The 23,039-nt window shown below is 44.4% G+C and overlaps 4 protein-coding genes and 1 pseudogene across 13 annotated transcripts; 4 read left to right on the top strand and 1 right to left on the bottom strand.

The window, feature by feature from the left end:
• The first annotated feature begins 141 nt into the window (after window positions 1-141).
• Pi4KIIalpha (phosphatidylinositol 4-kinase II alpha) lies at window positions 142-6,357 on the top strand. 3 transcript variants are annotated; one of them, XM_020943917.2, is made up of 9 exons: window positions 142-289; window positions 464-867; window positions 932-1,607; window positions 3,815-3,933; window positions 4,202-4,332; window positions 4,409-4,604; window positions 4,669-5,447; window positions 5,542-5,610; window positions 5,671-6,357. In XM_020943917.2, exons 2-9 carry the CDS (start codon window positions 703-705, stop codon window positions 5,672-5,674), a joined length of 2,139 nt encoding a protein of 712 aa, XP_020799576.2. In that variant the 5' UTR covers window positions 142-289; window positions 464-702; the 3' UTR covers window positions 5,675-6,357. The 3 variants fall into 3 exon arrangements, with proteins under 3 accessions (XP_020799576.2, XP_086682353.1, XP_020799577.1); XM_086826227.1 differs by having other exon boundaries at window positions 5,542-5,722; XM_020943918.2 differs by lacking the exons at window positions 142-289; window positions 464-867; window positions 932-1,607 and adding an exon at window positions 1,888-2,985.
• Snm1 (DNA cross-link repair protein snm1) lies at window positions 6,326-9,206 on the bottom strand. Its single transcript, XM_020943916.2, has 3 exons — window positions 7,827-9,206; window positions 7,311-7,764; window positions 6,326-7,240 (listed from the first exon to the last, which is right to left on the bottom strand). Exons 1-3 carry the CDS (start codon window positions 8,957-8,959, stop codon window positions 6,488-6,490), a joined length of 2,340 nt encoding a protein of 779 aa, XP_020799575.2. The 5' UTR covers window positions 8,960-9,206; the 3' UTR covers window positions 6,326-6,487.
• Window positions 9,180-10,466, top strand: Pcmt (Protein-L-isoaspartate (D-aspartate) O-methyltransferase). Its single transcript, XM_020943919.2, has 4 exons — window positions 9,180-9,411; window positions 9,467-9,603; window positions 9,764-10,168; window positions 10,225-10,466. Exons 1-4 carry the CDS (start codon window positions 9,222-9,224, stop codon window positions 10,306-10,308), a joined length of 816 nt encoding a protein of 271 aa, XP_020799578.1. The 5' UTR covers window positions 9,180-9,221; the 3' UTR covers window positions 10,309-10,466.
• Window positions 10,467-11,206: 740 nt separating this feature from the next.
• Window positions 11,207-23,037, top strand: LOC110177151 (uncharacterized). 7 transcript variants are annotated; one of them, XM_020943732.2, is made up of 14 exons: window positions 11,208-11,395; window positions 12,249-12,588; window positions 12,649-12,856; window positions 13,334-13,405; window positions 13,949-14,270; window positions 14,325-15,534; window positions 18,998-19,357; window positions 19,423-19,880; window positions 19,970-20,068; window positions 20,139-20,449; window positions 20,505-20,787; window positions 20,856-21,020; window positions 21,112-21,353; window positions 21,557-23,037. In XM_020943732.2, exons 2-13 carry the CDS (start codon window positions 12,315-12,317, stop codon window positions 21,316-21,318), a joined length of 3,969 nt encoding a protein of 1,322 aa, XP_020799391.2. In that variant the 5' UTR covers window positions 11,208-11,395; window positions 12,249-12,314; the 3' UTR covers window positions 21,319-21,353; window positions 21,557-23,037. The 7 variants fall into 7 exon arrangements, with proteins under 7 accessions (XP_020799388.2, XP_020799391.2, XP_020799392.2 ...); XM_020943729.2 differs by having other exon boundaries at window positions 11,207-11,402; window positions 21,112-23,037; XM_020943730.2 differs by lacking the exon at window positions 11,208-11,395 and adding an exon at window positions 11,402-11,528 and having other exon boundaries at window positions 21,112-23,037.
• On the top strand, window positions 16,954-17,662 carry LOC110177152 (protein FAM50 homolog pseudogene; annotated as a pseudogene). Its single transcript, XR_015270237.1, has one exon. The product of XR_015270237.1 is annotated as a protein FAM50 homolog pseudogene (transcript).
• Window positions 23,038-23,039: the final 2 nt, after the last annotated feature.

The following is a 23,039-nucleotide window of genomic DNA, read 5'->3' as shown; positions in this document are numbered from 1 at the left end:
TTCAATTTAATCGTTTTCAGTGAAACCAGCAGCTTAAAAATATTAACTTTTAATAAATAAATTAATCAAAAAGTGAATTAATAGATATTTTATGGTCCCAATACCTTTCCGATAATAGTGGGTTAATATTGGCGCTGCCACTTGTTAGGCAAGAAAAGAACAACGAGTGGGTAGCGCCGCTGATTCTACTCGTCAGCTGTTTTGGCCTGCCAACCATTTTTCGCTTCGTGTTCTTCGCAAAAATTAAAATTGAACGCGTAATTCGCTTGCTTTTCTCGCGAAGTGCTTGGTGAGACCTTTTTTGTGACTTTATTAACTCCCCAGAGCTCTCCGTTACCGTTACGTACCGAAAATATTAAACTCTAGCAGGAGAGCAAAGGGCATTCGACCAAAAATCGATAATTGAAAACGAAATGCAAAAGCAATAGTGCGACAATTAAAAAGTAATATAATTCAATTTCAGCTTGAATAATAGAGGCGTATTGTTCGGGAACATGCGAGCGAAGAAGAAGGAGCGCAACAGTAGATAACAGATAAGAAGCGACGCCCGAAAAGTGACATTTAGAAGCGACGAAGAAACAGCAGCCGCCACAACAGCGCGGGTCTTTGTTGTTGTGTCTGCGACGAGAACCATCGTCACCACTCCCCAAACCCACACACCACCCCCTCAAACCACACACGTGCCTGCCCTCCAAATCGGCCATGAGTGGCGCTCGGGATCAGACCGATCCCCCGCTGCTTCAACTCGAGGATGAGGTGGATCTGATAGGTGACTTTGTCAAAGAACTGCCGCCGTCGTCTAGTCAGCTGGCTCCGCTCCTCAATGGCTTCGAGCCGACCGTAAACCAGTTGACCACAAAAGTCGAGGTGAGTGAGCTCTGTGCTCTTAAACCTCCAATAGACGTTATGAATATGGTTTCTTCTTTCCCAGATCAACACCATTGGGATCGGAAAACGCAAGCCCAGAAAGAGAGGAAAAAAGGAGCGGGAGCCTATGCTCTTGTCGGTGGATGATGACGACGACGAAGAGGAGGAGGCGGTAGAAGAGGCGAAAAACCACACTAACGGCCTTTTGGCCAGTGATGAGAGCGCCGGGGGCGATGCCGCGCACCCGAAACCACAGCTAGATCAGTTTGCAAGATGGCACGAAGACCACGACACCGACGATGGCGATGATGAGGACGGTGAAGAAGAAGTGCTGATAAAGAGAAGCTCAAACCTGCGAAATGGCAAGTCTAATGGTCGCGCCGAAGAGATTAGCGACGACAGCGCACAGCATCAGCAACAGCAGAAGCTGACGTCGCAGGTGATTAGTCACATTGCACCCGCGAAGGCGTCAACATCTCTATCGACAGCGTCATCATCCCCGCTAAAATCCTCAACGCACATTGCCCTCGCCCGTCACCCTCACGACGAGGCCGACGATATTTGCCTGGTGCCAGAAATCGACTTCGAGGGCATGTCCACGGACGCCGGCAGCGACAACCGGGAGTCGCAGCCGCTCCTTGGAGGCGGCGGTGCCAGCCACGGAAGTCGATTTAGCGAGCTGCTCGGCGGCCTGGGACGCGGTCATGATCATGTGGGCCTCGTATCGAACACATTTGGCGGTAAGTTTACATCAGATAGGGACTACCCGAAGTCCTATAAGTGGTCAGCTGTAGGGCTTCAATCTCTGGGCTTCCCCCTTCATATCTTTCATTAAAACGGGTACACAAATGCATGATAGGATGACTCCACTGTCGTTTCGTTTTTGTTTGCCTTAGGTTAAGTCGCGGCTTTGCTCATGCGGCTCGCTTATCTCTTTTATTTTATGGTCGACATACTTTGAAAGCTCGTTGCGATAGTTTGGAATGAGTGATTCCGCTTGTAAAAGGCGTTACTTGTTCAGTCGTATTACCGAAAGCTAGGACTCCATTGAAGTGATCCAAGCACCCAGCAGAATAAGCATAAATCACTAGTAAGCTAGAATTTGTTAATAGACACATTTTAAAGATAGTGCACCCACATATTCGAAAAAAGAGACAGTTGTAGTATTAAAATTCAATGACTTGGAAACGGATATTAGTTGTTTCCAGTGCTCTATTGTTTAAGGAAACCCTACAATCTTAATTTACCCATATTGAATAATATAATCAATACATCGCCAAATGTGCACTATTGACTTTTGATGATCTGTGTGACTAATCCGCTATTTCATCAGGAGATGATTAATACTGTGTGCTCCCATTTTCATTGTATTTCTATTTCGTATAGTCAATCATTGGACGTAAGAACTGGTGTTTATTTACATTAATTATTTATTTTTTTCATTAATAATAATAATTTCCCGTTGTGAGATAATTAGTTACATACATATGTATATCGGGAGTAGAATGGGCGTATTTAAAAAAATACGATGGGAATACATTTAAAAATGATATCAATCGACATCGGCGCATATGTCAAACTTTATTTATATATTCTAATACCACACAACATACACTAAACTCAGCTGTCATTCGGTTATAAACAAAGACAAATTCATTGTAAATGTTGGTGCACTTCGTTAGTGCGCATACTGAACTCCGATTGCAATTGCAAGCCAAAGAGCTCGAAAATGGAAGTTGTTCTGCTGGCAACTGGTGCCGACTGGACATAGCGACATGACCACGAGGGCTAACGTTGAGAACGCTTCACCCAAGGAGCCTAAACCAGCTCCAACAGATTTGAAATTGGATGATCATGAGAAGCCCACGACGAGTAATAAGACGCTGCAGAACAGTCTTCTGGCGATGACTACCTCCGAATACGCGCCCTACGCCTGCTGCTGCTGCGAGGATCTGTGTCAGGTGGCAGAGAAAAACTTTATCGAGTCTGACTCCGATGGGGAAATACCTCCGATCTTATTCAACTCACAGTCTCTGGCCCGCGACTCAAAAGACACAGTTACCTGCAAAATTACTTCACCGCCATGCCAGTGCGCCAACTGTCCGCTGAGGAACTTCTGTGAGTTTATTTTGAGGCTTTTTACCGGGGACCCCTTATCGAAACGCTTTTTCCATGCTAATTGCGACCTGCTTCTGTCACACACATAATATCCGTATCAACTTCTGCCTCCGACTGAGGTACGTATTCACAAACATTTAATTCGATTGTGTCCCCATGTCGCGCTTGTCGAGTTGCAGTCGCGAGAATTTCATTCCAGCAGGTGTTCACCATTTGCCAGGACAACCAGGGAGAGTTCAATGAGAATTTTGACTTCATAGGTAACATTTGAGCTAATTAGAGATTGAGCTTTACTCCTAATTGGGTAAAATGTTGCTAAAATTAGTAGTTCATTTAAAGTGCCAAGAAAACACAAACCCTTTCTTTAAATAACGCAGGGCTAGGCTCCAAGTTTTAAGTCGAATAAGTCTAACAAGCAAAAGGGTATTTCAAAGATATATAGTAAACGAGATTGAATTGCAGTTCTAGTAATTGGTATGTGCGATTTATTTTTTCTCAAACGGAGGGTGGAACTTGAACTTTATTGCTGTCTTTTCACCGCCTTACGGCCGCGTTCGTTATATGTAGTTATTTTTACCCGACAGCTGACATGCCGCCAATGCCGACGACTCATTAAGGAGACTCGACAGAGTCTCTGCAGGTGTATTAATACATTATTAAAAGTGTAATTCCGAAGCCAAATTGGTTCAATTTAAATGAGAAGTTACCCGCAGTCGGTTTTCTGACGCGGTTGGAATTATGCGCATTTTTGTCCTGCGCACAAACTTTATCAGTAACTAAGGGTATTTTATTCGTGATTGTCTTCATTAATCAATTTTTGTAATTACAGATGATCCGCTTTTCTCGGAGATTGTGGCAAAGGCCGAGGGAGCCATCGATAGTGGTGTGCTGCCCGAGCGCATATACCAGGGTAGCAGTGGTTCCTATTTCGTCAAGGATGGCAGCCATGTAAGTAGAGTATGTTTTTACGGAATATGAAATTGAATCCTTTGTTGCGCAATGGTAGGCGTTCAGGGCTTTAGTTATGCCTGGAGCGCGATTTGTTTTTTCTACTGATCCGCGCAAAAATAAATACGTCAGGCACTCGGGGAAGTTCTGCAATTAAGTCATCTTTGCAGGACTTTTGGTTTGCATCTGAAACAGTCTAGCATTATTGTAGAACGTTTATCTTATCAAAGGAACTTACCTAATGCAACACAATTTTCTCCTTCTCTAGCAATGCCTAGCTGTATTTAAGCCAAAGGACGAGGAGCCCTATGGCAGACTGAATCCAAAGTGGACCAAGTGGATGCACAAACTGTGCTGTCCCTGTTGTTTTGGACGTGCCTGCCTGATTCCCAATCAGGGGTAAGATGGCCATATCCCCACAAAAATGCGTACCAATATTAACATTAATATTATTTGAATTATGTCGATTTTTTAGCTATCTTTCGGAGGCCGGAGCCAGCTTAGTGGATCGCAAGCTAAATCTGAATGTGGTGCCAAAGACGCGCGTGGTTAGGCTGGTCGCCGAGAGCTTCAACTATGCCCGCATCGATCGTCAGAAAGCCAAGCTGAAGAAACGAATCAAGGAGCACTACCCGTCGGCCCACTTCAACCGGATGAGCCTTCCCCTAAAGGTAAGCGGGTTTCTTTTGCAAGGTTCAGCAGTTTGAGATTATCTGGTTTTCCATTTCCCCCTAGACTGGCTCCTTCCAGCTATTCGTTGAGGGCTATAAAGACGCCGACTACTGGCTAAGACGCTTTGACAGCGAACCTCTAGCTCCATCGGTAGCCAAGTCCTTTCAGCTGCAGTTCGAACGCCTCGTCGTCCTGGATTATATCATTCGCAACACGGACCGGGGCAATGACAATTGGCTGATTAAGTACATTCCGCCAAAGATATCTGCACAAGTGGGCGGTACTGGCGGTAAGTCAATGCGGTCCATTGTCCGCCCCAAAATGCCTATGTCGCAGCCAATCGTGGATCTGAATGACAAACAAAACAGTCCGGGGCCTAAGGCAAACCCTACTGCGGGCGTAGTAGTTCCAAAATCGTTTCCGGAGAGCGCCAGCAGTGAGGACGAGCCAAACTCCTCCCCGTCGACGGATCCGGGTTGGAACGTGGTGAATCCGGCCTTCATACGGATCGCTGCCATTGACAACGGACTCGCCTTTCCCTTCAAGCATCCGGATTCTTGGAGAGCCTATCCCTATCATTGGGCCTGGCTGCCACAGGCCAAAATCCCATTCAGCGAAGAGATCAAAAACCAAGTGCTGCCCCAGCTGTCTGATATGAACTTCGTGGAGGAGATCTGCACGGAGCTGCTGTACCTCTTTCAACAGGATCGCGGCTTTGACAAGCGCTTGTTTGAGCGACAGATGTCTGTGATGCGGGGCCAAATCCTAAACCTCACCCAGGCCCTAAGGGACGGCAAGTCGCCGGTGCAGCTAGTTCAGATGCCGGCTGTGATTGTAGAGCGGTAAGTAGTCTAGCTTCAAAGTTACTTGGAAAACAGTGGAGATAGTTTCTTGCGCCGATCTATAATGTTTCCAACAAAAATTCCTTTCCCACAGATCCAGCGGAAGTCGCTTCTTTTCATTTACGCAGCGCTTCCAGAACAAAAGCCCCTTCTTCTCCTGGTGGTAAGAAACATGATTCAATGACTATGTAACTTGAAGCGCTTAAACTTGATTCATTCGCAGCTAAATGCCCACGGAGAGCTGCTCCCTGCTAACCCCACCAAAACAAACCAAATCGGGCACACAGGTCCGGCCGCCTCATCAACCATCGTGTCTATGCGCTTCGTTATCATCTAGTGTGGCTTTATGCGTTGATTAGGAGGAGCCAGCTGTATTTTGTTGAATCTGTTAGTTGTCTTTTGGGCCAAAATTAGCATAATGTCTCACAAGTAACACTTTGTGTTGAGTTCGTTTTCATGGTTTTGCTTTCCCTCACCATGTTTGTGTATATGTAGAGAATATAATTTGTTTTGTCAAGTGTCTGTATAGTCAATCTGTGTAGAGTCGAAGTCGAGAAAGGCTTTGTGTGAAGGCCATTCCAGAAACTCACGCTCAAGCGCTTATTTTTGGTTATTATTTAAATATTATTATTATACATCAAGCATATCAGTGGAGTAATCAAAATTCATATATACATACATTCGTTAGCACTCGGGGCGTCCTTGCCAATGGAGTGTGTCCATTGTTATTCGCATTAATATTGTACATTTAGTTGGTTTCCTTATATAAACTATATTTTAATTTATTTTAGTGTACGGAGCATCCTGCACCCGTGTAGGGCAGCCCCACCATATGGAAATATATAAAATATGAAGTTAAAAATACATATATATTAGTATATATTAAAGTGTACGTTTATGTATATCAAAAGGCCTTTCTTACATTAACATTCAATCAACAGAAATTATACAGATTTTCCTGAGCTTATTATATAATCAACAAACATCTTAACATAAAGCTGCTCGCAGCTTAAAGAGCTTATAAAATTCAGAAGCAACTGCTATAAGTACGAAAGCCAATCATCCGAGGCATCCGAGGTCAATCTGCTAGCAAAGACTGCCCCATTAGGACTGTCCTTTTCACTTGGGTAAGCACTGTTCTTGGAGACTGCCACCCTGTTAGTTTCCCCAGGATCACAGCGCGCTTCATCTTCTGTTGGGATGGGTGGTTCCTTGGACTCGGAGTCCACTTCCAGGCCCTCGCTTTTTATTTCTATTTCTAACAACAAAGAATTGTTTGCTTGCAGAGTTTCATCGTTTGCTTCCGTTTCTGGTGGCGTAGCTTCGTTTCTAACGACAATTTCGGACTCCGAAGTGGTTTCAGAAATGGTGACACAATCCGTTGGTAGGCTCTTCTCCACCGCCTCCATTGGACTTAAGATCATTTCATTTTCTGATGACACCTGTGGAGCAACTGGGCGTCTAGCTGGTGTCGTTAGAAAAGTGGATATGGATGGCTGATAGCCAGTGCTCAGCAAGGAGGCAATGCCTCTATATTGATACCATTTGGTGGGCACTTCACCGGTGACAAAGAGATCGCGACCCACAGGAACTGTGCTGATTACCCGCTTGGGCTTAAGAAAGCGAACAAATCGTTCGAGTTCTTTGTAGCTGGAGTGCTCTGAGTACTCAATGCCAATGGTACTGATCCGCTTCCCATACGACGGCTTGCTGTTTTTCTCCCATCCGCTTGGCCGAATGCCCAGCAGCATGTCGTATTGGTCCTCGAAGGGCTTAAAGTACTCGACCAGACTCTGCAAACATAATGAAAAAATGATGTGTTAATGTAAATGTTGACCCTATGCAACTGAACCTTAAACCTACCGGGTAGCTGATTTTCCCCAGGCCAATCACATGCAGATTGGCTGCACGGGGATCATCAGTTAGAATGAACTGCAGCTCCGGCCATTGCAAGCAGCTGACTGCCCCGCTGCGATGTGGTTCTGTCCAGACGTTCAGGGAAAACTCCTCAGCCAGTGCCAGCCAGATCTTCTCCTTGCCAATGACGTAGGCTCCGCAGACAATCAAGATTCGCTTGCCTGGATTCCTTTCCATGAATGCCCGCACTAACTCCACAGTGCGGTCGACGCTGTCTGTCTGGTGGCAAAAGTCGTAGTTTTTGTCCATATACGTCGTGTCCAGGTAGAGCAGATCGATGTTAATGTGGTTCCAGAATATCGGCAGGGATTCCATGTCGGCACTAGCTCGAAAGTCACCAGTGTGCAGAATACACTTGCCGGAGCTCAGTTTAAAAAAGAACATGAGGGCTCCTGGACAGCTAGAAATGCAAGGGAAAATCATGGTAGACTATAAAAACATGGCTCGTCGAGTCCTACTCACTGGTTAGCTTCTATAGCGGTCACTTCCACGTCATCCACCATCAGTGTTTGGTCCACATCAATCTCCTTGATGTAGTTCTCATCGAGTTTGATGAATGTTCGCACCAGGCGCGCAGTGATGGGACTCATGTAGAGTGGATGCGAAAACGTTTTGGTTAGGCCAATGTAGTGGTCTGCATGGTAGTGGCTGAGGAAGTAATGAGTGACGCCATCTAAATCTCCAAACTGAAAGCCATCCACGCAGAACGTAGTACCTTCAAGAATTTTGTAGGGCGGACAGGGTTTTGGCTTTCTTTTCTTGCGTTCAGTTGTGGTGCTGGAACTGGAACTAGGAATGGGACTTTCCCTGGGTACTGTTAAAGTTGACGTATTAGACGAGCTTTTGTTGAAGACCGATGGGCTCTTTTCTGCTGGCATTGTAGGTCTTGCTGGACTGCTAAAATTGGTTGGAGTCGCAACCATTGGGGTGTTAGAAGAGGTTTTTGGTGTGATTGTGGATTTCGTTCGTTTGGGAGTAGTTTCTGCAGGCATCGCCACCCTTGCCGGACTGCGGGCGACTTCGACTTTCGTGGATGACTCCTTTTTGATGGTCTTCTCGCTTTCGTCCTCGGAGCAAAGATCGATCACATCCATGTCGTCATGGATTGCATTCTCCTTGCCCTTCGCCTTTCGTCCAGGCTGCACACGCTTTTCCGGCGGCTTCCGATCACACGTATCCATAGACCCGCTGGATGCGGTGGTGGACTCGTCAAAAAGGCGCTTGCGTCCTTTGGCAGCTCCCTTTCGCTTGGCAAGAGGTTTAACCACAGCCTTCGCAGTCGACAGCGGCGCCATTTCCACTTTGTAACTCTTGGCAGAGCTCTTAAAGAAGGAGTCAATGAGCATTTGGCCGGGCAGCGGCGTCTTCTTGGACGAGCGTTTGATGGCGGTTTTGGGAAGAATTACACCATCATTTGGTTCTCCGTTTGCCTTGCATTTTCTTGCCGTGGTTGCTGCACGTCGAGTTTTTCCCGCGCATTTCTTCTCCGGGGTTTTGTCTTCGCTGATGGTCGGCAGAGGAGCTTCATCCACTTTTATGGCAGTTATCGCCAGTTCCGCAAAATTCTTCAGGCGGATCTTTCCGACATTGGACATCTTGTTTACAAAGAAGTGCTATGACTCCGATTCGTAGGAGCAGCGTTGGCAGGATTGCCACCCTCAACCAAATAGTCGGATCCTAATACTTGGTCCTATCAATCAGATTAGCCCACACATAGGCCGTGTTTTTAAATTACTTTAATCACTCATTTAAATATTACAAACCAATGTTTTACAGATTTTTGTAAAAAATTGTTCACAGCGCACGATAATCAGTCGTTTTGTTTATCGATTGTTCCAAAACGGCTTATGTACAACGATGCATCTTACTTTTAATCGGTGCTTCCCCATCTCTACTGTGCATCGTTCGAACAAAAACAAACCCAGGACGTTAGGAAAAAAACAATTCGTTTTGGGAATTCTCAAGCTGGGCCTGTTTATCCGCGCCTTTAGCATGGCGTGGCGATCTGTTGGGGCCAACAACGAAGACCTCATCCGGCAGTTGAGGGGTAAGCTGCTCAATTGCGCTGCAGAAGAGATAATAATAGAATCGAATTCCCCAAGACTATGGCGTCATAGCAAGCGATTCTGTGGCCAAGGCAATGACGGAGACCGACCGCAAGCACTACTCTCCCAGGAATCCCTATATGGATGCTCCACAGCCCATTGGAGGAGGTGTCACCATCAGCGCACCCCATATGGTAACCTGAAAGCATGGCTTACATAGAGTTGAATTTACAGATTCATGGCTGTGGGACGAAATCCCCCGCAATGTTTAATGTCTGTACTCTGCCTATAAAACAAACCTATACTATTTCATATATTCCCCTACCTAATTGTTTCTACCATTTGTAAACCCAGCACGCTTTTGCATTGGAATATCTGCGCGACCACCTGAAGCCAGGCGCTCATGTGCTAGATGTGGGCTCTGGGTCGGGATATCTCACAGCCTGCTTTTATCGCTACATCAAATCGAAAGGCAACAGTGCCGAGACCCGAATTGTGGGCATCGAGCACCAGGCGGATCTGGTGCGAATGAGCAAGGCCAACCTGAATACAGACGACAGCGGTATGCTGAGCTCGGGGCAGTTGCTGATTGTTGAGGGTGACGGACGCAAGGGTTACCCGGCTAATGCTCCCTACAATGCCATCCATGTGGGAGCAGCTGCTCCGGACACGCCCACCGAACTAATTAACCAACTGGCCAACGGGGGACGCCTCATTGTGCCTGTTGGTCCCGAAGGCGGCTCCCAGTACATGCAACAGGTTAGCACATCTTAAATACTTATTCAAAAACAATTCATTTAAATAAATATCTATAGTACGACAAGGACGCTAACGGCAAGGTGGAGATGACGCGCTTGATGGGCGTTATGTATGTGCCCCTTACAGATCTGCGATCCTGACTGCATTATGCGGGACGGGCGTTAATTGTTTTGCTGCTGCTTGGCTTTATAATCTACCGAATTTGGGCTTACTATCGCTAGAATTAATTATCCAATCAAAAATTTAAGTGCGGTTCTTGTTGGGTTATATTAAATTAAATGATAAATAAGAAAAATCATGTAAAGGTTGTATGTGATATTATTCAAACTGAAATCAACGTCTAAAGGACCCGCATTTGGCAAAAGATATAAAACTAAAAGAGAGAGAATTAATGCGATTGAGTTAATTTTAAATATATTTTTAATATATATATTATATTATTTATTAATTAATTATAATTGATTGTAAACTGAGTTTCGATTATTTTAATAGTTTTGAAAATGTATCTGCCGGGTTATATATAATCGCTTGGCTAACGCCTATCGCATGAAAAATTATTTACAAATGGTTGTATAGGAGATATTGATGCAGTTTTGCCAAGCTATTATAGGTGTCTCAACATGTTATGTATGATAAATTTAAACTTAATTACAAAAACTATAAAGATTTTCGGCCATTTGACGTCCATTTTAACGATGGTATTTCGAGTTTTTTGAAAACTTACCTTTACCTTTTGCGATATCGATATCTGCGGTGCATATCGATAATCACGACCAGTTTTCTTGCCATCTCCAGCCCCAGGGGTGCATCGTATGTGTACTTCAGTGTTACCAGGCTATGGCCACCCGTATAAGCTAGATTCTGTGAAAAAAAAGCTTAAACTTTAATAATAATATGTATATTTCTCTTAAAAAATATATGTTAGAATAGAATGCTAGTTGAATATTAAAGTGCTAAGAGTTAGTTGCAAACTTTACAAGCTTTTCCATTTTCAAATATACCAGATTTAGCTTGAAGTAGGCAACACTGAACTTGGCGATTACCAACACTGCTCACTGCGTCTTCCTCTTCTTTTTCAAGAAAAAAAAACTGGCAGCACTGGTGTATTTGTTTGTCTGCTCGTTCAATAAACGTAAAAACGGAAAACGCAGCTCTGTGATCTCTGTATACGTCACTCCACAATGCTCCAACTGTCCCAATACGCAGCAACTTGATAAAGGCAGCAAGGTAAAAGGTAGTTGTAACTCAAAACCGACAACTACAACACAGAACGCCTTGTGCGCAGTATATGTGTGTGTCTCGTCCGCGTGCGTGCGTGTGTATGTGCGGCAATTAAACAATAAGAAGTGCTTTTTGTGAAGTGAGTGGAGAGCGGGGAGCAGGGATCTGGTTAACGAGTGGGGGGCACTGCGTGCTCAGCACTCCACTGTTGGGCGTGGAACGAAGAATTTAGGGGAGCCCGTTAGGTGCGTCCCATCAGGGCTAGCGAAGCGCGAAATTGGCTTCCAGTTGTGGTAGGTGGCGAAAATGTGCAGGTGTCCTCTTCCGCGGCAGGTGAAATTCGAGTTGGGCGACACGCTCTCCAGCCAGTTTGCGAAACTGGTTTCGACCCTCTAGTGGCGTCCCAACTAATTGCTTTAACGTAAAGTTCGTTTATTTGTGCAGCTTCCCTTGGAATAGACGCTGAAAATTTAGTGCAATTGATATTTGTTTACAACCATACGCCCTGTCTCGCTCTCGCCTTCTCTGTATTTGACTGGAATTCGAACGGTTCAACCACCAATACACATGCGCGAGTGTATTTTCAATTAGATCATTAATTTTAATATTGCGCGCGCTTGTGCGATTTCAATTAGTTTGGTCAGCCGTCAGAATTCCAAGTATGCAAGCCTCCAGCATTATTTAGACCGATACCAGAGATACCCTTACATACGCTTTTAATAAAATTAACAAAGGTAGAAATCCAACTGTCTGGTCTAATAAAATGTATTCTATCAGACATATCCTAAAGATTGCGAATCTTTAGAGTAAGTTTATCCAATTTGCACACCATTAATTATATCTGTTTGGGCATTTCCAGCATTTATGTGTTTCATTTAGAAAATGGACGCAATACTAGAGTGAACAGGAACGGCTCCCCATCATCATGCCCATATCCATGCAGGCCGCGGGTGGCACTGTCGCAGCTCCGACCTCGACTCCAACTCCAGCTCCGGCTCCGACTGCTGTGCCGGCTACTCTCTCTGTCAGTGCCTCCGGCACCCAGATGCTGCGTCCCCAGACACTGGCTGGTCCCGAGCGTGAGCCCATTGAGTTCAACATCAACTTGGTTGGCGCTCCGCCCGAGGTGGAGCAGCTGGTGGAGCAGATCAAGAGCGTGGCCGAGCAGTTCCTCTACCACTGGAAGAGCTTTCCCATTGGTAAGTGCCACTACAACATCAATCGGCAGCTACTAATTAGCATCTCCCGTCTGTTTGCAGTGTTACCGCAGGCGCTGGCCAGCAGTGGGTTGAATCTGACGGCCAGCAATGCGACGAACAGCGTGAGCAGCCGCAAAACGCGTCCCATCAATCTGCGCGACCTATTTATAGCGCCTCCCTTCGACGAGCTGGACGCAGTGGCCTCCGACGGGAGCGGAGAACCACGCCGGCTAACGAGCGCCCAGCTGAAGACGCTGCGGGAAACTGGGTGAGTTTGCGGTCACGAGACTGCTGTGTGAGCTGCTTATGAGCATAGCGCTGATGGATGAATTGATGGTGGCTAACGAATGATGGATGGAGTTGCAGTCGCAAATAAAACAAAATAATAACAAAAAAGAGCAATTGTGCAGCTAGCAGTTAACGGCTTGCTGATTAACTGCGCTTGTGCCACATCCCCTCACACCTGAAGAAGTCACTTAATTCGTTTTTTAGTTTCTTGAGTTCCATTGCCTATCATTCCGCGACACTTTGCACCCAGCAAATGCAGCAATCAAATTAAGGCATGCTCCAAATCAGTATAAAAATGAAGATGATACGAACAGCCATCGTTAGTCTGTTTATTTTTGTTTTTCTTTTTGTTGTTTTGTTTAACCAAACTAAACGCATGCCACACTCTCGTGTTTTTATTTCTGTGTATCACTTGCCAATGAAACAACAATTTCGTATGTGACATATTTCTGTAAAGCTTGCAAAAGGATAAATATGGAAAGCCGAAGAAATTAACTTTGGAACAATTGGAAACAATACGTAAAAATGGGTAAATAAAAACACATTCCAAAAGACGGGCAAACTGTACTGCCACTGTTTAGTCGGTGTTCTTGCGTTTGTACATACATTCTCTTCATTTCTATTAAATGTTAATTGTTTATACGTTCTGTAAGTCATTGTCTAAAGCCGCTCCCTACAAATTTGCATGCCCGTTGAAACGAAAAGTCCAGAGGCAAACTTCTGCATGGTGGATAAATATAAAAAAACATAGGAAATGGAAAAACAAACATATTCTCTGTGCCCAACATATAGCTTGTACATTTTAACATTTTTCTATTGTCTGTTCAGAATATTATATAGGAGTAGCAGACCTATTTAAAGCGACTCTAAGAGCGGATCTTAGGATGCATATTAACACAATAATCACACTCACATGTAATACTCACATAGAATCGGGCAAATCCTAATTCAGAATCTGGTACACGCTTGTGCATGCCAACAATAATTTGTCATTTACGTGTTTTATGTTGCTTCGATTTTAACCGCCATCATAAACCATAAAATCTAATTCAAATGCTTAATCCACACGCAGGGAGTTCGATGTGCCCAGTCTGCACTTTCCGGGCCAGGTGCACAAGTGGCGCCTCTCCCAGCTGCTCCAGAAGGGAAAGCTTCGAACTCAGGACTCCTTCTTGAGCGATTTGGCCTTGGCTGCTCGCTTCGTCGTGGTCACCGCCCGAGCACGGATCTTCTCGCACTTCTTCTCCGTGGTGCATGCGGTGCATGGTCTTCTAATGGCGTTTACCAAGCTGGCGGACATGTTTATCGGAGTGCCGGCTTTATTGGCCCATAACCTGGACTACAAGATCAAGGAGGAGCGATGTCGGTTCCTCATAGCCGAGTTGGTCTGTCGGGTAAGTACATATTTAATGGCTACCACGATAAAATTTTGAAAGATAATTTTGTAGCCCGAGTTCGAGGACTGCCTGGATGGTCTGTGCTCCTATGTCCGGAAAATGCTGCGTCGCGCTACCATGGAAAAGTTTGACTTCAACAGCTGCGAGGTCAGCCAGCCCGTGCCGTATCTCTTCTTAACGCCCAAGGGACAGGAGATCGACTTGCGTCTCTTCTGTCGCGACATTATGCGAAAGGCCCTGCCTGTTCTCATTGGCATTTTGGAGCGAGAGACGCGGGGCTGGTTCTTGCACTTCCGCGAACGACTGATCGCTGAACTGCGGGCCAAGAAGCTGAACGACAAGGAGATCGAGGAGGAGGTGAACGAGGCGGTGATGAAGGAGTATCTACAGCGGGTCTACAGCTCCATCGTATCCAATGCCAAGCTGGCGGAGCTGGGCTCCGGAGTGCCCGAACTGCTTGTGCAGCAGGCCCAATCTGTGGTGATTATGTACAAGGCGGTGGACAAAGTGCAGCAGGACATTAAGCGCACCCGCGAGGACCATCAGAAGTGTTTGGCCAATGATCATTCAGTGCTGTCACGCGTGGCTCCCTGGTTGCGCTCGAAGCTGCGCCACGCCGAGGAGAACCGACTGCACAAGAGCGCCTGGTCGGCCCACGAGGAGGCCCTAAAGATGTGCACCCAGCACAATTTGCATCAGACCGCCTACTTTTTGTCCCGCGACCTTGCCTTCATGAAGGAGCGCGAGCCAGTGCTGCTAAAGGAGCTTAAGAACGCTAAGACACCCACGCGCAGTTTCCAGTGGGCGTGTCGCATTTGGTCACCGCAATCGTGGATCATACGGCGCAACTTCCAGGGCCAGTCAGACGTGATACCCACTGTGATCAGCCAGCATGCTACCAGCATTGTCACCCCGCGCTCGGATCCCAGCCAGCCGGTGTTTCTGGTCGAGAAGGAGATCATTCGCACCACCAGCACCCGCTGGCCCTTCTGGCGCCTGCTGAACATGATCCAGCGCATCTGGTGCTGGTCCTGGAACATGATGTTTCTGCTGGGAATTCTCGTGCCGTGGTGCAGCCCGCTGGGTCTGCGGGCTCTCTGCTGTGTGAAGCCGTTCATGCCCGATCTGGAGCTGTCGCAAATCAATGGCACTCTGTTCCCACGGAAAACCAGCATCACACAGACGATGGCATCGCGACTCATCGAGCTGTGGCGGCACATATCAAAGTCGCGCACTCACTTTGAAACGGAACCGGACACAGGTGAGTTTTAAAATATAAACAAAAAAGGAAACTAACTTTTGGATTCCGAAGTTTGAAATTTAATTATAAGATCGAATCCGGAAATCGATCATAACTAACCTTAAAAATATTAGAAATTTTAAAATTAATATTAAAATTTTATCGACAAATCAAAGTTTAAAAAACTGATAACTAAGCCAAAAATGTCTCAATTCGGAAAGCTTTTCTATGTTAGTTTTTATAATGTTAAAAATTGCATACTAAATTACAATTTTAACGATGTAACCCCTTATATTTTTTTGATATTTGAAAAAAATTCAAAAGTGTATGCTGTTTATTCTGATCTAGATTATATATGATTTATAGGGTCGGAAATGATTCCTTCATTGTGTTATAAGCTTCTGATTTATACTATTGTCCAGCAAAAAGGTATAAAATTTTTTCGAATAATCAAAGTTTTCCAAACATCATAATTAAGCTAGAAATGCATTAATTTCAAATCGGAAAACTCGGATTAATTTCAAATCTGTGTAAGTTTTAATAGCGCTAAGAAATCTGCATACTGCGTTTGTTGATGCTGTCAAAAGGTTCTGCCAAAAATTATAATAAAGTGCAAAAAGGTATAAAAACAGGCAATTTTTTTAAGTAATCAGTATTTTCCAAACATCATAGCTTAGCTAAAAATGAGTTGATTTCAATTCGGAAAGCAGTTCTGTGATAATTTTTATAGCCCTAACAGATCTGCATACTGCGTTTTAAATTAGATCGATTAAGCCGCTCATTCTGATCTAGAATATATATGATTTATAGGGTCGGAAATGATTCCTTCATTGTATTATAAGCGTGGTACCATACCATAACACAATGAAGTGGTATTCTGCATTCATTGAGCAACGGTCACATTTTACGAATGTTTACAATTTTTCACTTTGGAAATTGCAACAAAATAAGAAATTTAATTAATTAACGCGCAATAGCAAAAGATGGCCCACTACAAGGGAGCCGCCAGCGAGGCGGGGCGTGCCGTCCAGCTGATGAAGAAGCGCGAGATCCAGAAGCAGGAGATCGAGTTTCGCAAGATTAAGATCAAGGAGGAGCTGGAGCTGGACAAGATTGAGAATAAGTTCGCGACGTACTACGATGCCATGGAGCAGCAGCTCAAGTCCTCGACCATCGGCCTGGTCTCCCTCGACGAGATGAAGGCCAAGCAAGTGGACATTGTGCGCGAGCGAGAAAAAAAGCTGGCACAGAAGAAGGACGACAAGGATCGGTAGAAGCAGCGTGCCCTAGAGGCCATACAGACGGAGAAGAACAAGCAGAAGCGGCAAATACAGGCGCTATCTTTCAACGTGGACGAGGAGGAGGATGAACACGGCAACGACGATGAGGAGGAGGATCTATAAATAAGGGTGAAGCAGGTGGCCAAACCCAAGGCCAAATGGACGGAAATTCAGGACGATAAAGAAGAAAAATATCTGCAAGAACCCCGATGTGGGCATCAACTGCGCCAGGAGTGGGTCATGCAACGGGCGGAGCTCAAGGACGAGGACATCTGGGACGAGGACGTACTGGGACGGATCAGGCCATCGGCGCAGCGTACTGATGAAGAAGGGAAACTCCATCTACCAGTTCCTGAGAAAGTGCCTTGTGTTGCTGCGCAAGGAGTTTATCGAACTGAAGACCGTGATGGCCGACCAGCTGGTGTATGTCAAGGAGGATCTGATACTGCCGCACCATTACTCCTTTTACGACTTTATTGTGACTAAGGCCCGCGGTAAGTCCGGTCCGCTCTTCCAGTTCGACGTCCACGACGACGTGCGCATGATCAGCGATGCCTCTGTCGAAAAAGAGGAGTCGCACGCTGGCAAGGTGCTCCGCCGATCCTGTTACGAGCGAAACAAGCACATCTTCCCGGCCAGCCGCTGGGAGCCGTACGATCCCACAAAGTCCTATGACAAGTACACCATTAAGGACAAGGACAAGAGCAAAAAGTAGTGCAATTATTAGGAGCTGCTATTCTCACCTCGTTTTATAAAACTTAATTCAAACACAGAGAATTCATATTTTTAATTTTCGAAATTATCTAATTCACTTCTAAGATCAGGAATAACAACAAATAAACATATCTTTGGAAAGCCGAAGCATTAAAGCTTCCCGATGTCAGTTTTCATTACAAAAAAAAATCTGCCTAGCCCCGGATCGGCATTCTTTAACCAGACAAATTTAATAATTATACCAGGCAAACAGAAACAGCTGGCAGCAACCCAGCAGCAGCACAACAGCACAAGCTGATTATAACGGATCTTTTCAAGATACCTAATGGCCGCCCTTTGTTTACGTTTGAATTGACCAATCAGTGAGGTTACTTCAGGACTTTAATGGCCGCCCTGTGTTTACATTTGAATTTAACCTAATGGCCGCCCTTTGTTTACATTTGAATTGACCAATCAGAAAAGGTTCTTCACGTTCCCCTCTTTGAAGATCCGTTATTTTAGGACATTTGTACCAGCGGATCAGCTGCTTGCTCAACATTCTGTTTGCCTGGTACATAAAGACACGAGTTGAATAGCGAATTTCGATAATTCAGCTAGGTGTGTTGTTGGATTTGTTGTTATTTCTTACAAATATGGGCTGTAGTCGGACTAATTCAACAATTGGTGTAACCAGGCAAACAGAAACAGCTGGCAGCAACCCAGCAGCAGCACAACAGCACAAGCTGATTATAACGGTTCTTTTCAACTTTCCTAATGGCCGCTCTTTGTTTACGTTTGAATTGACCAATCAGAGAGGATACTTCAAAACTTTAATGGCGCCCTTTGTTTACATTTGAATTTAACCTAATGGCCGCTCTTTGTTTACATTTGAACTGACCAATCAGAGAGGTTCTTCACGTTCCTCTCTTTAAAGATCCGTTATTTTTGAACTTTTTAATCAGCCGAATAGCTGCTTGCGGAGCTTTCTGTTTGCCTGGTACACAAAACCAATAATTTAAGAAATTTGTATGGAGAATTCGCCAAATTGGATTTGTTTTTTGTTGTTGGATTTGTTATTTCTTACAGTTAAGTTAAATATGTTGTCGAATCAATTTTTTAAAATGTTTAATTCTTTACTGATCTTTATTTTGATTGCCAATAAAAATATATAAGCTTCTGATTAATATTAATATTAATTCTGATTACCCTGCAAAAAGGTATAAAAACAGGCCATTTTTAAAAGTTTTTCAAACATCATAATTAAGCCAAAAATGCATTTCAAATCGAAGAGCTGTTAGTGTTAGTTTTAATAGCGCTTACAAATCTGCATACTGCGTTTGTTTGGGCTGTTAAGTTTCTGAAAAAAATTTAAAAAAATTTATTTTTTAACCAGACATGGCTAGATCGACTCAGTGAATGCTGATCAATAATATATATGATTTATACGGTCGGCAACGACTCCTTGTAAAGTTACAAGCTTCTGACTAAACATAATGCGATGTCTCTTTCAGGCTTTATCGGCAAGGGCTTGACACGCAACCTTAATCGCACTTGGAATTATTTCGTTAAGGGATTCCTCGGAACGGTTGTCATACTTTTCGCTTTTCCGTTGATCTGCCTAGCCGCCAGCTTGCTGAGCATCGCACTTGCAGTGACGGCTCCCCTGTGGATTCCCGTGTTCGTTCTCCTGCTGCACATCTACATGATTCTGATATATGACTTGGATGCGCCGGACAACACGAACAATCGCTACTGCATACTGCTGGAGGCCATAGTTTGGAATTTTCTCATACAGGGTCTACTGCAGCCGCTGGCAGCGGTTCTAGTAGCTACAGTGATCTGTCCCCTGGCAGCCGGAGTCGTATTTATAGGTGAGTTGTCTATGATTCTTATATTATCATCAGTTTTTTTTATCGAGTTAAAATCCATTCCAAAGTCGGCGTCGTTAGATATTCCCTTCGCATAGTCTGGGACTCCCTCACGTACCATTTGTTTATCAAAAAGTGCGGACGGGTGCCGGCGTCGGATAGTATTGCGGTTAAGCGAATTGCCGGACCCGGACTGGCCCTGGACTACTACTTTATTATCCGGCCAGAGCAGGCTTTGGCCGCACTAGAGGCTAAAATGGAACTTGACGAGCTGCAAGCCTACCAGCATGCCACGGAACGGGTGGTCCTGCAGCCCCAACAGGATTTCCTGCAGTTCGTCGAGGCCTGCTTTGGTCCCTTTTCCGCCCAAATCAGCAAGGCAGGTCCATACTTATCGCTGGACCGCGAGGCGCAGGATCTGATGAGCACGTTGCACGAAAAGCTGGAAAAGCGACGACGAGAACTGCAGACGGCGTTGACCACCCAGGTCAAGTCGCGTATCAAGTTGAATACCAAAGAATTGAAGGTTAGTTACGGGGTAACATATAGGGATATATATCGAGTGGTAGCAATATTTTTCAAATCCCTAATTGAAACTTTAACAACTTTCCTCAGATTGCTATACAACTGGCCGCCCATATTTTAGAGAAATATTATCCGTCTCATGTAATCGGCCGACTGTCGATTAGCGAAGAAGAATTCTGGGATAACAAGGTTAGTGATTCTAAACAAATTATATTTATAGACATAAATTGAATAATCATTTAATTTATTTATTTCGCAGGGTCTCACGGTGAACGACTGGCCGGGACTGGCTGGCCTTATATACACCGACATATTTAGTTTAGATTTTCTAACGCCATTGACTGAACACGATACCCATTTTAAGCTAGAACCACATGCCTCGCTCGATCTGATGCGCTACACGGAGATGGTGAAGAATGCTACCGATGTGATTGGCTCCAAGGGGCTGGACCTACTGGGCAATGTTTATGCGCCGCGAGGCAACGTCCAGGTGCATTTACCCTTCCTCGAGGTGACAGCCTTCAATCCACGCTCCCGCATAACGCTCACTTTCCGCAAGCCCGAGAAGCGGTAAGAAACTATTTGGGTTCCATATTTTGGCTAGAACTAACCTAATCCTTTGCAGGGACATGTCTGTGGGACTGACAACACCGCGAGTGCGTGCCCATCGGGCCCAGCATGTGCCGAAGTCGCCGCAGGAGGCCCAGAAGCCCTGGCGTCCGTGGAAGCAGCAGTGCGGGGAAAAGAGCGTGACGGAAAACCTACTCATCCCACTGCCGGTACCGCATCCCGTTCACATTGCCATTGCCATTTACAATCGCGACACGGAGCAGCCGATACCCCTGGATTCTGAGCTGGTGTGGGAAATCCTCAAGTCGATCGAGGACTGTCAAGGCGGCGATGCTATGGTGAGTAAAGACATAACCCTTTGATGTTTAAGTCCTCACAGGTGGTTTATTTTTGCCCATATGTTCAGGCTGTCCAGGCTGTGTTGCGATATCGCGGAGCGGTTATGGAGTCCAGCAACGATTCGCTGGCCAGCAGCAGCAGCATTGGCAGTACCCGGGACTCGGGCTCTGGTTCTGTTTCAGGCTCTGCCTTGGGCAATGGCACTGAGACCTTGCCCTGTGGCAATCGTGAGGTGAGTTATAGTAAAGTTTGATTATTTCTGGTAGAAAGGATTATGCATTATGTTATTTCATGCTTTTCTTCTTTCGATATTCCTGTTGCAGGTGTGCACGCAGGTGAAGGTAGATGCTGAACCGGCTGCCAGCACTTCTGGTTTCCATTGGACTCTCAGCAATTGGGGAGCAGCGCAAACAGCACGTCGTCGTACCAACTCAAATGTGCGCGTGGATCTTGCCAGTCCGGAGGATATATCCCTGGATACTGATAGCTCGCGTGCCGTTTTTAACAACGCCTACGGCACAACTGTCTAGAAGGATCGCACTCAGTGGTTTGGGCACACACATAAGTATGTATTAACCAACACACACATCCCCGTAGATTTAAGCGTGGTTGCTTGCTTTTTAAAAAGGGAGAGCAAGGTCCCCCTCGAATATGGTTTTAAGTAGACGCCAAGCTTATTTAGAAAGTTAATTTATCGTTTCATACCTTACGAGGGAACAATCCTGGATTATTGATTATTTTATGCCACACCCCTCTCTCCCTTAGCAGCCGCGCTAGTTAAGAAGAGTACTATGAACAAATTTATCCATCTAACTATATATTTACATACGCGTATATGATATACATATGTATATGATTCGATTGCCAAATCGAAATGCAACAAACTTCAATCTAGTCGCAAGCAAATTTTATGCAGCAATCTACAGAACTCGACTTCTTATTCGGCCAATAAGAAAACTAAACACTAAACGCAGCAGCTCCATGACAGCAGTTTCCATTTAAAGTACACTTGAATTGCATTAACAACAAAGCCATGAGATTTTTCTTTGTACCTTTAACCAATATAAGACCACATTTATGTTTAGCAATTCTGTATTATAAAAATGACACGAATTGTACTACGAGCAGCTTAACCAGATATATTGTTAATTAATGACTAATTTATTTATACGTATACACACGATCACTCAGAAGAATACTAATGTTTTAACTACTCCAGTACTTTTTCTTCCAAAACTACTAAACGCAAATATTAATTGTAGTTAAGAGAACAATTAAATAACAGCATTAAACGAGGGCATACGCCAGAGTAATTTTACAAAGATAAATAGGACAAAAGGATAAAACATTTTTACATTTATATATACAAAAATATTTAGATCATATAACCGCAAATGAAAAACCTGTTGACATTTCCAAAGCAGCTTTTTAGTCCCCGATACCAATTCGACGATGGGATGACATCGATATTTGACGCGAAAAGCGATATATAAAGCGATCTTTAAGCTATGAAATATATGTTCGATATAGGAGCAATATAATCAGAATATAGAACAGGAAAAAATCGATAATATCCAAGTTTTAAAGTTATATGAAATATTTTTCGTTTTATCAAAATTCACGGTATTTTAGATATGAATTATATTTCTTGATATATCATATCGGACTTTTCCTATCGATATACATCCCTTATTCGACCAGTTCCATGCCCTGTGCACCTCCAATGCCCTCCAAGTATTTATCGTGCGAAATTCCCTTGAATATATACATTTTCAACTGCCACAAATGCAAGTATTATCCGCACCGCGCACTATGCCCATTAAGAAGTTAATTTTGATATCGCTTCGGCAGCTTCCAGTGTTACGTTTAAGCCTCTAACCGATCTATTTATTATTTGTGTCGAATGTCGAATAATGCTAACTCCAGCAATGGAATGAATCTTTACATACAAATATACAAAAACATTTACATAAATCTATGTATGTAGTTATACAAATTAAACAGAGGGAAAGCAAATCCTTACCAACGGTAAATCTCATGAAAATGCATTGAACAATTTTATGTAAAATGTTTTCTTAATATTAAACAAAAACAAACAAGATGTAACAATAAATTACGAATGAATGATTATGAGTGCTCGCAGCTTTTCAAGTGGCGTGCAGTTGAGACTGTCACTCACACTGCTTTTAAAGTTGCCTGCACAAAATTGTAGTTTAAAATGTAATAATAAAAATGTTGGCTAAAAATAATC

Source organism: Drosophila serrata, unplaced genomic scaffold, assembly GCF_035046125.1.
Source record: "Drosophila serrata isolate PLE 108 unplaced genomic scaffold, ASM3504612v1 contig_156, whole genome shotgun sequence".
Classification (NCBI taxonomy): domain Eukaryota; kingdom Metazoa; phylum Arthropoda; class Insecta; order Diptera; family Drosophilidae; genus Drosophila; species Drosophila serrata.
The sequence above is the reverse complement of the archived record's forward strand: the minus strand, read 5'-3'. Positions and strand labels throughout refer to the sequence as shown.

Coding starts and splice junctions, on each gene's coding strand:
- Pi4KIIalpha (XM_020943917.2), top strand. CDS start 703: ATGAGTGGCGCTCGGGATCAGACCGATCCCCCGCTGCTTCAACTCGAG. Junction 3,934..4,201: donor TCGTCAAGGATGGCAGCCAT/GTAAGTAGAGTA, acceptor CTCCTTCTCTAG/CAATGCCTAGCTGTATTTAA. Junction 4,333..4,408: donor TGCCTGATTCCCAATCAGGG/GTAAGATGGCCA, acceptor TCGATTTTTTAG/CTATCTTTCGGAGGCCGGAG.
- Pcmt (XM_020943919.2), top strand. CDS start 9,222: ATGCATCTTACTTTTAATCGGTGCTTCCCCATCTCTACTGTGCATCGT. Junction 9,412..9,466: donor CCTCATCCGGCAGTTGAGGG/GTAAGCTGCTCA, acceptor GAATTCCCCAAG/ACTATGGCGTCATAGCAAGC. Junction 10,169..10,224: donor GCTCCCAGTACATGCAACAG/GTTAGCACATCT, acceptor AAATATCTATAG/TACGACAAGGACGCTAACGG.
- Snm1 (XM_020943916.2), bottom strand. CDS start 8,959: ATGTCCAATGTCGGAAAGATCCGCCTGAAGAATTTTGCGGAACTGGCG. Junction 7,765..7,826: donor ACCGCTATAGAAGCTAACCA/GTGAGTAGGACT, acceptor TTGCATTTCTAG/CTGTCCAGGAGCCCTCATGT. Junction 7,241..7,310: donor TGGGGAAAATCAGCTACCCG/GTAGGTTTAAGG, acceptor TTATGTTTGCAG/AGTCTGGTCGAGTACTTTAA.
- LOC110177151 (XM_020943729.2), top strand. CDS start 12,315: ATGCCCATATCCATGCAGGCCGCGGGTGGCACTGTCGCAGCTCCGACC. Junction 13,406..13,948: donor GAAACAATACGTAAAAATGG/GTAAATAAAAAC, acceptor ATCCACACGCAG/GGAGTTCGATGTGCCCAGTC. Junction 19,358..19,422: donor AGCCGGAGTCGTATTTATAG/GTGAGTTGTCTA, acceptor TCCATTCCAAAG/TCGGCGTCGTTAGATATTCC.